The sequence below is a fragment of the Anneissia japonica genome, unplaced genomic scaffold (genome assembly GCF_011630105.1).
Source record: "Anneissia japonica isolate Jap-2015-1 unplaced genomic scaffold, ASM1163010v1 scaffold9668_len1562885_cov226, whole genome shotgun sequence".
Lineage (NCBI taxonomy): Eukaryota > Metazoa > Echinodermata > Crinoidea > Comatulida > Comatulidae > Anneissia > Anneissia japonica.
The window spans coordinates 230,481-243,444 of NW_022711326.1; the positions used below are offsets into that span (position 1 = coordinate 230,481).

The 12,964-nt window shown below is 35.4% G+C and overlaps 2 protein-coding genes and 1 long non-coding RNA gene across 3 annotated transcripts in view; all 3 read left to right on the plus strand.

The window, feature by feature from the left end:
- The first annotated feature begins 215 nt into the window (after window positions 1–215).
- Window positions 216–5,846, plus strand: LOC117107363 (transmembrane protein 145-like). The gene is made up of 11 exons (XM_033249020.1): window positions 216–347; window positions 1,080–1,245; window positions 1,573–1,644; window positions 1,743–1,892; window positions 2,004–2,082; window positions 2,441–2,610; window positions 2,840–2,996; window positions 3,101–3,221; window positions 3,343–3,441; window positions 4,319–4,432; window positions 5,724–5,846. Exons 1-11 carry the CDS (start codon window positions 285–287, stop codon window positions 5,844–5,846), a joined length of 1,314 nt encoding a protein of 437 aa, XP_033104911.1. The 5' UTR covers window positions 216–284.
- Window positions 5,847–6,533: 687 nt separating this feature from the next.
- LOC117107378 lies at window positions 6,534–9,564 on the plus strand. Its single transcript, XM_033249039.1, has 4 exons — window positions 6,534–6,654; window positions 8,032–8,188; window positions 8,864–9,032; window positions 9,182–9,564. Exons 1-4 carry the CDS (start codon window positions 6,598–6,600, stop codon window positions 9,234–9,236), a joined length of 438 nt encoding a protein of 145 aa, XP_033104930.1. The 5' UTR covers window positions 6,534–6,597; the 3' UTR covers window positions 9,237–9,564.
- A 945-nt stretch (window positions 9,565–10,509) lies between these two features.
- Window positions 10,510–12,964, plus strand: part of LOC117107380 — a 14,640-nt gene continuing 12,185 nt past the window's right edge. The window contains exon 1 of the long non-coding RNA XR_004445224.1: window positions 10,510–11,118. This is a non-coding gene — a long non-coding RNA (uncharacterized LOC117107380). The remainder of the gene's footprint in view (window positions 11,119–12,964) is intronic.

The following is a 12,964-nucleotide window of genomic DNA, read 5'->3' on the forward strand; positions in this document are numbered from 1 at the left end:
CCATTGATCTGGAATCGGCTTCCATCACATCCGCCGTCAGCCTAAGTCCTTCACACAATTAACATCACTTCTCACAAACTCACTTGTTTCAATAGATTGTTGGTCTTAGAGCGCTGGGAGACTGCAGCATAAGAGCGATGTATAAATGCTCATTATTATTATTATTATTATTGTTATTGTTATTGTTATTGTTATTGTTATTGTTATTATTATTATTATTATTATTATCATGTTCATCAATATTATTCTTTCGCTTGATACCTTAGACCGAATGTTGCTATCAAATGCTCATTTTCAACGACGAACCCGGACAATGGCCTTATATGAGAAAACATGAGGATCAATTGGTAGGTACATTATTACCATATCTAATGTCAATAATGCTTTTAAACAAATATACTTTTTAAAACTTCGAAATTTTAAAGCTCACAACCCAATATACCAGAATCACAACTTGTTCTCGAGAACTTGTTCCTGTACACCTTTGTAAATATTATACTTCCTGTACACCTTTGTAATTATACTTTATTTTTCTTGATAGAATTGCTTTCAGCGGAAAGATTTAATTCCTAGCTATTACAACGGAAAAGTGACCCTGAGTACCTCACAGAACTGTGTGATCCGTATCAATAGTGACACAGGACAAGAGGTAGGCGAAAGCAACAATAATTAAGACAAGCTATTAAACATTGGTTAAAGGTAATTTTGTTGTTGTTGTTGTTGAATTATTATTGTTGTTACTTTGATGTTTTTAATTTGAGCTGTTAATTTGTAGTTAAGATGTTGGATAAGAGTGCAAGTTTTTCTTGTTCGGGTTTATGCCCATTCTCTTTCCTGGCAATACTGTAACATGTCTTTTTGATGCCAAATAAATATTATTATAATATTATTATATCATTATACTGTCGTATACTGTAATTATTGAACTTGAACAATAACCCATAGTTGAATTTGTAAATTTTATTCAGATAATTAAAATTGAATTGTTTAGTACAGTAGTTGTCAATTAGCACATCGTTACAGCATCACCATAAACAGACATAAATAAATTTAAAAAAAATATGAATTTTAACTTATAGGAGTTTTACTGCCATGGAACACGTGACTTTGACGTCATCGATGAACGCTGGTGGTACATCGCCATTGCTCATTGCGGCGGCGATGGAATTACCAACTTCAAGTATAATATCAATATGACTAATGGCAAGACGGCATTCGACAACCATTTCTCAGCTGATGAACGATGTAAGTCTTATAACCCCACTTCACGCTAAATCTGCTGATTAATAACCTCTGTAATCAGGGCACCGATATTAAATCATTCGGTTCCCATTGGCATCACTATCCTTGGTCCCTTCTTGCACACACGCCAGGGTTCTACTTTTTTCATTCTACCTTAAAGGTTTTCTCATTTTCAACTTAAAGTACAGTAAATTAATAAATTATTATTTATTTTATAGTTGAAAGGATTACATTCACAAAATAAATATATATCTTAATAATTATAAAATAAACAGCAATCTAATTTATATATTATCAATTCTAAATGATATTTCTTTACATGTATAATAGATATTCTTCAAACGGACATAGTATTTCTCGGAATTTACCTTATGATCTGTGGATGCCTTCTAAAATTCAGAAGTGAGTTGAAGTAATTTGTATGGCTAAGAACAAGTGAATTTCTCTTTCATACATGTTTATTAGTTATATTGTACATTAAACTTCTAATTTATTTTTAGACTTGATGATTGAGCAGCGAATGCTGAACGTCACCTATCGGCTCTTCAGTTACTCATGTTACCTACAGACTATTAGCCTCCTTTTCCAGACTATTGCTTATGGAATGTTTGCGTACGATGGCACTGGTGTCGAACGTCTACGAAAACTTGGTAAGCATTATCTAATTAGGTCTATATCTGTCAAGCAATGATTATACCGTATATGTTTGCCTACTATCTAAATTGTCACTTTCCTACATTTTGTGTTTAATTCTTACCCAGGCGAAATGATTTCATCCACGTCGACTCTCCTCTTTGTACTGTTACTCATCTTGGTTGCTAAGGGATACACTGTCACTCGGTGAGTTATTAATCATTTAGCTTATAGGCGAGCACAATTTACTATAGAAATAAGCTACAATTGTAAATTTTCATTAGCAAGTACAGTACTTTTATCTCTTTCATTTAACATTTAAACTGCACACTAATTGTATTTTCTCATAATTAAAAAAATGTACCGTCTGTCATTATTTTAAAGTCATTTAAGGGGTCAAAACTTCCAATGAGACTGATGAAACTAGTCATTTTCACTAATATACTGACATTTAACGTTATTAACTACCAGCCAATTTGAATGAAGTGTTATAAGCGAGAAATTTAATTTTCATTCCGTTTAATGTAATGTGTTGTAATATCTAAATATTATTTTGTTGTTGAAGTGCCCGTCTGAGGTCAGTTACCAGCATTAAGATCGGCGTTTTCACATGCTGCTACTTCTTCATCTACTTTGGACTTTACGCCCTGCAAGAAGTACTGTACGACCCACGAGATGTTGTCAACAAATACGACTCATTTGCCGGACTTGGAATTGTCATCATGCATGTCATTGGTAAGTTAGCGGAGCACAAATTGCCAATCCGTGAGCATTAAAAACGACGCCCGTCTGCTGATTGTCAGAGTACAGTTGGTTAGCGAATTGTCGTTGAAAACGCGTCGTATTGCGTTTGCATGCCTCCGCCCGGCTGCTGTTCGGCGTAAGTTATAGCATTTCTGAAAGATTTGATCAACAGAGATTTTAAAGTAAAAACCGTCATTTACAATACGGTAACTTATTTCAGGATTGTTTTGGATGTACTACGCGTGTTTCTTCACCATCAAACACAATCATAGTAAGGCTATGTTCTACATTCTATTCATCATCATCTTCACAACTTGGTTCCTTGCTACTCCCATCACCATCTGGATGTCCACTGGATTCATTGCGAAATGGCAGAGGTGAGATATGCTCTTTCATACGCAAGATTCTTGAGAGATCAAAGAGGTTGACATATTAAAGAACCTTTTTAATATACGGGTATTCTGATTCTTTATCCCTGCAGAGCTAAGATTGTGAATGGTATGGAATTGTTCACTATCTTCAATGGCCACATGGTGTTCCTGCTCTTGACTCGACCTGCTGCCAACAACCGTTACTTTCCATTCCACCTGAAGACGAACACGGTAAGAGATCACTCATCTCTTTCAATATTTGTTAATGCAGAATTCATATTAATTAAGCCTGATGAATGGTTCAAATATCGTCCCTATTGTTTTTCAAAATACCTTTCATTTCATAAAACAGGTTGGTGTTATAAATGATGTTGATAATTACGATGAAGAAAACCCATCACCACCGCCATCAGACTTTTCATCTCTTTTCAGTGCCACTAAAGCCAAATACGTGAGTAGGGCTGAAATAATTTCTTGTTTCTGTAAATTTCTTGTGTCTGTAAGTCACAACACTAAAACCAATATTAAAAGCTACGGCTGATGCAGTGCCGACACCATTCTTTTTTTCCGTAAGCCCATTTGAAGCATCCAATGTGACGCATCACTGTCGACACAACGGCATTAATGCTTTAAGGCTTAAGGAAAGGAATGCGCCGTGCCGACACAATGGCGCACGGCACGGAACTAGCATCAAATTGATGATTCGCCACGTCACGTTTCATGGGTGTATGCTGAGGGGAGGGGGGTCGGGAAGGTCGTACGACACCCCCCCCACAAAATTTTGAAAGGTCCACATTTTTTCCAGACATTTTTTCTAGGGCCTTTTCACAATGACATGAATAAAAAAGCATTGATGAGGTACCAGCAATGAGTCCAAATACCTTGCCAATTGCGTGACGTAATCTATCTCAATTCCTACAATTTTAATCTTCATTTTAATCATATCTTGCTGTTATTTCATTGTGAAAATGTCCAAAAAATTATGATCACGATCCACCCAGAAAAAATCATGGATACACGCCTGCGTTTTCAAATGACTTCATTGTCAGCCATCTAACAATTGGTACGCCATAAGAACGTTATAATAACGTTACAAGCGTTTTTTTGTAGAACCATAATATAAACGTATAACCTAATTTCACAAGGTCACAACGTTTGAAAGTTGTTACAACGTTGTGTGAATGCTATTTTGTGACATACCTAACCACAACGTCCGCGAACGTTATAAGAACGTTTTGTGTTTTCTGGGAACGTAACTATATCAACAAGCTAATAATATTATTAAATAAAACATAATTCTATGATGCTAATATAATCTGTATCTACAGCTGACCGAGTCCGAAAGCTCTGTCTCTCTAAAAGTTCCGAGTGATGGAAGACTATCTACAATTAGCCAAACCATTAAAATGACGAACCCTACCAATCAAACAGACAACGTTCCGGTAGGTATTTATAGATAAATAAATAATAAGTTAAATAATAATTGTTTTTAATGGATGATTTGATTGGATCGGATTTATTCTTTGCAAACACCAAGGATAACCCACGAAAGTCTGAAGTAACTTATTTCCAGTGAGGCCCTTCTGGTGGTGATTGAGCAGTACACCGGGTGACAATCCCATTTTCCGAATAGTGTACAACGTCCTTTAACTTGCAGGGGCGGATCCAGAGATGTCCGAAGGGGGAGGGCGAAAGAGGCCGAAAGTGGGACCAAGCGAGAAAACAAAACCCGGGGGGGGGGGGCGTCAAGGGCATGCCCTCGCGAAAATTGTTTTTCTAGACTCCAACCTCTGATGCATTTTGAGCGATCAATTTTTTTTTTTTTAACTTTTCCACCCCCCACAAATAATCCCATGGTGCACATGGGCCATAACGCACACGGTACCAACAGCTTAAACGTCTCATCCGAAAGACGGTGCGCTATTGTAACTTGCATTTCAGCCTTCCAGCTGAAACACAATGAGGAGCAGCAATGGGAATTGAACCGGGGACTTAGAGATCTCCACGGTTCAGCGCGCACACAGTGGCTACCGCCAGATTAGCCGACTAAGCTAAGCTGCTCTCAAGCTCAAATGAAGATGATGATAATGATAATGATTATAATAATATGATGATAATAACATGATGAAGATGATGGTAATACATCAATAATAACAACAATAACAACAACAATAATAATACTAATAATAATAATAATAATAATAATAATAATAATAATAATAATAAAATAATAATAATATGTAATAATAATAGTAAAAATGTTAAAAATTATAATGTAACAATAATAATAGTACCGTTATTAAATTAATATTATTATTAAATATCAACTTTTTAAAATTTTAGTATGTTATTTTTTTACTGTATGTTTTTGATGTGTTAAATTGTGATGCTTTTTAATGTTCTGATTTTCTATTTAACTTTTAATGTATATTACTATATTGAGTACTGATTTGTTTTTGTAAATTTCTATTTTTTAAATTCTGTACAGCGTTTGTGAACATTTCAAATGGATATTGTTTGCGCTTTATTAAATAACGTTATTATTATTATTATTATTATTATTATTATTATTATTATTATTATTATTATAATTATTATTATTACATATTATTATTATTATTTCATTATTGTTATTATTATTATTATTATTATTATTATTATTATTATTATTATTATTATTATTATTATTATTATTATTAGGCCTATTATGTACATTTACATTTACTTTTGCAGGATGCTGCACCACCTGGCTCATCTCCATCAGGCGACGTAGTAAAGCCTAGCTTGCCAACAGCCGAGGCCAGTATACTGCCAAGGGGCAGGTTTATATTGGTAAAGGCCTATGTCGAAGAATAACTTTTCAGAGAATTTCTGGGGGGGATTTCTGCATTCGTTTGCTAATATTATTCTATATCATTTATAATACAATTATTTTTTGATGTCAACTTTTAATTGCTATGATGAGCTTTTATGCTGATTTTTTTAAAAGAAATTTGAATAAATACACTATGACCTACTAAATCAGTAAATAATATTACATACGCTACTTTGTTTTATTGTTTTCAAGTTGTGTTCATGTAACCATGGAGGTATAAAAAAGATGTAACGATGTTTATCTGACTATGCAATGCCCGAAACACAACATATCATGCCGCCCTCTACGCCAGCGTCACCCTTGTTGAGATGCGTTTAAACAACAAGTTTCTGTAACATCCCATCAATCAATCAATCAATCAATCAATCAATGTATATGGAAAATAACACCTTAAGATCGGTGGCATACACAAAGTTGGTGCAGGAGGGAGGTGTAAAAATTAAAAAAAATTACCCCTCCCTGGTTGGTGCATTCAAATTGACAATCTCAACAAAATAAACAGACTTAAAACTAAACATACAAGAATACAATTTTGAGATAAAATGTTTAACATTAACGCTAAGTGCGCCGGGGCTTTAGCGTCATCCTCAGATCTCAAAAGGTATAGGTACGGTCGGTCCGCGGCAAAACACGATCTACAGAACCTAATACCAAGCGCATGCGTAGAGGGAAGAAGAGCCTGCGCACCTTGCTCGCACTAACACTGTGCTACTCAAGCGTTTTGCCCGACCAATGGAATTGTCATTCCACCCCGGATCCCACAAAAACCTAAGCTTTGAGTCTATGGAGGTGAATACTGTACCTATTTAATACATTAGCTCAGAAGTACTTCATTTTAACGTTTGCAAGCGATGGATCCGCAATGATTGCACAAGAAGTCTAGGCTAGGCCTGGGCCCTTGTGTTTGGCCGGCCGTTTATATTAGGCAAGCCAGAGAGTGCGTATCGGGCTCATCGTTTGGATTTGGATGGTAGGCAGGGGAGGATCCAGAATTTTTCAAAAAGGTGGGGGGGGGGGGAAGGGCCGGGCCCACAACATGTTCAGAATAGAAAAGTGAGAACGCTGATTTCAATATAGCCTATAGGCCTAGCTAGGCCCTAGGCTAGGCTGCCTTGAAATTTTAAAATTTAGTGGCAAAACCGGAGAGGTGGGGGGGGGGGCACGAATCACACGGGAACGTGTTCCCCCGCCCGTTCCCTCTACTGGATCCTCCCCTGGTAGGAGGTCATTTCGGCCCAAAACCAACTCGGCCCAGATGACAATCTAAAATTAAACAGTTTACCAAAAAATATACCAGAAATAACAGTTCCAAAGTGCTAGATTTATTGAAAACAAAAGACATTCGATGTAGCCAGTTTTGACTTACTGTAAATGTACCTGAATAAATCCGTAATATCCATGTATGTTATTTTGCTTTATATGATTCCCATTACGGTATTTTATAAAGGTATGTTAAGATTCTACTAAAATATAATTATGGGCCTACCATAGTAATAATTTGGATAATATAAAAATATATAAGAATAGTAATATGGTAATGAAAAAATAATATTAGGCCTAAGAATAATATTAATTACAATAATAATACTAAAATAATAAAAATAAAATGTTTAATAATATTTTATTATTATCATTACTAAAGTGAATTTTTATTTAGTAATTGTATTCAATATTCAACTTCAATTGAATTAAATTGTCATAATGTGTAATCGCGATTGCTATTCATGTAGGTAGTTCTGTACGTATAATTTGGGTTTACATTTGTCATCTGGGCCATGTTAGTTTTGTCCGAAGTGTCGGCTGGGCCGAAGTGACCAGCATTCGTTTGGATGATTTAGTACCTATGCTATGGCCCAATAAAAAATCTGCATGGAGGTATAATTTTACTAGGGCATATATCATATTGTATTCATGTAAGCAGAGATATGAAGTTTTGTATATTTCATCATTCTCTATCAGTAATAACAAGTACTGTATCAATAAATTATTACAACTAGAGACTAGGCCTATACAGTGTATGCAAATAAAAATCATCACAGTAAATACTGGAAGAGACTACAGGTATTCGCATGGTATATTGTGCGAATAATTTCATATTCGTAGTTCGATAAATAAATACATTTACACCATTCACACGATTATTTTATTGGCTACATCACTTTGTAGGAACATGGAAGCATAGAGACACTATCTGATTGGAAGTTAGCAGTGCAACAAGGTGTAACCATAGAGACACTTTTAGGGCTCAGTGATAATAGCCAGAAGAAAACCAACCAAAAAAGACATGCTGAGGAACATGAGGAAAGACGAGAAGCTGCAAAAGGTACAATATACAAGAATATTAGAAGTTTAACAAGTATATAACAATTTTAATGACAAGAAATTAAAATTAATTGTCATACTGTAATACTCTGTCAATAAAATTATATTATTATATCCTCTTTTTGTGGAATGCCAACTGTATTTGACACTGATAAAATGACTTGCAGTTAAATCATGTTAATCATTGACATTATCTACAGGGGCGGATCCAGAAATGTCCAAAAGGGGGGGCCGAAAGTTGGGCCGATTGAGACAACACTGTCGTAGGGGTCTGGGGCATGCCCCCGCGAAATTTTTGTGTTCTAGACGCACGAACATAACATTTGAGGCATTCTGGGCTATCAGTTTTTTATTTTTCTCTCTTTTTTTATCTTTTTTTTTTCTTTTTTTTACCTCCCAAAAGGGGGGGCCGGGGCCGGGCCGGCCCCCCCCTAAATCTGCCCCTGATCTATCATGAATATTCATGAAGACTACCATTATCAAGAAATTTAACAAGGTACTAGGTGTATTTTAAAAAAGTAGGCTAAACATTCAATCTAGCTCTTGAATAAAAAAAATTACAGACCACAAATTAAAATTGGTATACCAAGTTTTTAAATTTGAATAATTTTTCTTATTCAACTCTACCTTACAATTATACTAAACCTATGTTGTTTTCTCTGTACAAACTAAAAAGCCAAGACAGCAGTAGATGACTTTCTGACAAACCTGAATGTTGAAATTAATGGAACTTCGCTCTCATTTCAACTGTGCTGCCCTCAAATACCAACTGCTCATCCTGTCACAGCCAATCAAGTGCTTATTTCACCACCGTCAGTCCCAGTTTCTCAGCTCCTATCACCTTGGTACAGTACAAGTTATATTATTTACTGTATTAGATATCATTTAAACAAGGTCCAAAATTAAAAGTACAAAATATAATGTACATATACTGTACCATTATTACTGTACTGTATGCAACTAATAAATATCATATTTCATTTTTCTTGTTTAGTTTTGTTGGTGTTAAAAATGATAAAGGAGATAAATCTACAAGTAGTGGAGAATGAAGCAAATTGACTGAAGAAAATCAAATATCAAAGGAAGGAGTAAAGTAGATTCATTTAAGTGATGAATCAGTAGAACAAGAAAGTGATGATGTATACTTGCTCCTGCAATATATCGTGTCAGGGGCAGATTCAAGGGGTGGGGGAAGTCAGCCCACTCTGGCTATGTTCTTACACGGCTGCAAATGTTTAGCAGGATTCGGATCCAGCTAACCGTTAGCTGCCGTGCGTCCATCTGAGAAAATCCCGATCCGGATGCCAAAAATATGATGATTGAATCACTGGCCAATAAGAAACTGGAAATTGTAAACGCGTACGTGTGATTGGTTAATGATAGAAACACGCCCAACTTGCTAACCGATAGCGCTTGCTAACTGTTAGCGGTATCCAGATACTGCTAATGGTTAGCGCTAACCGATCGGGCGTGTTCTCACGCAGGTGCTAACAGTTAGCTCCCGATCCGGATACTGGGGCTCTCGTGAGAACCAGGCTTGTAAGTTTTTGAAGTGAGGAAAAAGAAAATTGAATTCAAATTTGAAATCAAAGATATCTCATTACGATATCACTGTTACATACGAGTGCCACTATTGTGGCAGTGTCATTTTTAAATAAAGTTTAATATTTACGTTCATATTTACCATGATAATTGACAATAAAGTTTGTATTATTTATCGGTCTTTCATTATAACATTCTTCTAGTGTAAGCCTTTATTAAGTACATCAGCATGTACTGTACAGTACCGTACTCGCGTGAATAAGCGCCCCGTTTGAATAAGTGCCCCCTCATAAGATTTTGTCAATAATCCAATCAATCCTTGGACTGTGGTTGTTGGCATGATTTGAGCTGTAGGGTGGAAACACATTATTCAGTCAATATCAAAATAAGGATATTTCTCTTGGACAGATGAGAGCTCCAATCTCTGGACAGATGAGAGCTCCGATCCCTTGACAGACAGTATATTTCCAACTTTAAGCTTTTTACATATTTGTCTATGTCAAGTCCTACCCCTCTTTTTATTTTTTCAACCTTAAGCACATTCTCATCTGAGTTTTCAAGAAAAATACAATGATCCTGTCATCCCAATCGGCCGATGGCCAACAAGCTAACCACTACCCACCACTAATTGCATCTGCTATTTTGCTGTTATGTAAATATTCACGCATTCTTGTTATGAACCATGTTCTCTGAACGATTATCTTTTCCTAACCAAAATTTTTTTTTCATTCAAAAAGTGCCTCTTGAATTTTTAATTATTAAAATAATTTCCCATAAGAATCCCTCGATTTTCATCTATTTCCATAAGCGTCCCCTCAATTTCCACTCTGTTTTCATAAGCACCCCTCAGAAAGTGCAAAAATATTTTAAGCGCCCGGGCGCTTATTCGCGCGAGTACGGTACTTGGAAAAGTGAGCAAATGAGCAAAGCTCCATCCATTACATTAGTTAGCTATTTTTGGTCCTCCTTTTACAGATACAGTACTGTATGTATTACTTTTAGACTTGGTAAATGGCAAAGTATGGTAAGTGTTAAAACCCATACAGCAATATGTGTGATGACACAGTTTAAAGATGAGAGGAATCTCCATGTATATGTATAGCCATTGGTCTCAAATACTTGGAAATAAATACAATTTTAAAAACAATAAAGATTTTTACTGTGTTATTTATGTGTTTGCAGACCTGAAGTGAACTTACAAATTGTTAAATAGAACAAGAAGAAAATACATTGAGAACCACAACCAAATGTTTATTCCAAATTACAAAATGTCATCAACATGAAATATGCGAGTGATATGATACACTTAGTAGTGGTTGGACTTCTATTAGAAGTAAATTTCACTGTAATTAAGATTTGCATATTGTGGTATAAAACAGTTTTCAACAGGTAGTCTTAGCTAGTCAATTATGACCATTCGTATAACACTGACTTAAGGAAAAACTGTATTCACTTTTGAAGAACAATTGCCCAATAGCAACCATGCATGCATAGCAACTTATGAACGTAATGGTGTCACACACATGCACATAAAGCTCAATTGTGAAGCTCAAAAAAAGTTTCTACAGCTGTTTTTAAAGTAAAACCAAGGCTAAAATGCAAGACTTAATTTATCAAAATGAAACAATTATATATAGATTAAACTGTCCACAATTTTTGAAGGAAACATAAAAGTACAATATTTTAGTATAACACAAAAAAGATCTAAATGACAATAAATAAAAACAATTGAGATAAAAACCTCTGTTAGCATCACCATAATTTGGTAATGGCTTGGGACAAATACATGGCATCTTGAGCACTGGTAAGTTTGTATAATAAAAGAGGATAAACCTATAGGGAGCTAGACTTCTAGCTGAAGTCTGCATACATTGAGAAGGCACTGCATTTGCACATCACATCTCAAAAGGGCTCATAATCAACATAGATTCAAAACAGCAAAAATGATACAGAACTACAGTAAATATAATATTAATTTTCTATTCAGTTTGGTAAATCCCTGTTCTGTATCCTTTTTAGGGCACGACCCAAATTATGTCAAGCACTCAGGCGCAACCCATCAAACCAAAAGTCAATAAATCACGTCCGTCATTTTATACACCAGAGGGATAGCGGGAAGAACCACCCACTTGATTATTTTGTGAATTGATTAAAAGATATTATCACCCAGAAGTCACTATGTACAACCCATAAAAATGAAAATATAACTTTGAATTACTCATTTATTTTAACAAAACCATGCAAGTTATCATATTTTGAAAAATTAATGATCTACAGTCATTTTATTATAAATTCCTAGTGCTGCAGATTTATGGGTTATGCGAAGACATACACATTAAATTAAAAAACGTTTTCTCATAATTTGCAGCTGAAAGCCTAACACATTGAAATGAATAAAAACTAACACATTAAAGTTATCATACCTGAAGTACACATATTTTGATAGTATATTTTTATTATGAAACTGTGATAACGCACGCATAAGTCACACTTAAATTGTAAAGTTTTCACTATCTGAATAGATTATGCGACCCATCAAATCTCTTTCGCGACCCAAACATTGGGTCGCGACCCATAGGCTGCAGAACGGTGTGGTAAATTATTAAATACATTATAATTTATATAACTATGCTAGACATGGGAAGGTAAAGCATGGCGAGGCCAGAAGAGGGAAGGGAAGGGGAGATGCCAAACTAAATTTTCTTGCCACAACCCAACCCTGCTTCCGATGACAATTACTGATAAGCAGGGAAGGAATTATTCTTTGAGTCCCCAGGAAATTTTTGCGGTCTTTTGCATTTGTGTGAGCAAACAGGTATCGCCAGGAAACTTGTGCATGTTTTTACTACAATATTATCACCATGAAGTTAGCCAACCATGGCTACAATAAGATAGCTCTTTAAACCAACTTGGGACTCCTGCATTGCATAAAAGCTTCCACTACTGACTTGAATAGGATTTCATTCTTATTCCCTACCAGTTATCACATAGTTCAAACCAAATGTTAAAAGCCTCTCACTTTTCTTTTTGTAGCCCCATCACAGTGTGGTCTCTTGATGCTACTATTTTTAAAGGGAGTTTGATATTAAAGAAGCGACAAGTTCTACTTTTTTTCTGTGGTTTTTTGATCAAATAACTGACTAATATCAATATGTAAAATACTATTTTCTGGGGGGGGGGGGGAGGTTTGATGTTTTCACTTGAAATCACCAGAGAAAATGGTTCAGTATTTAGG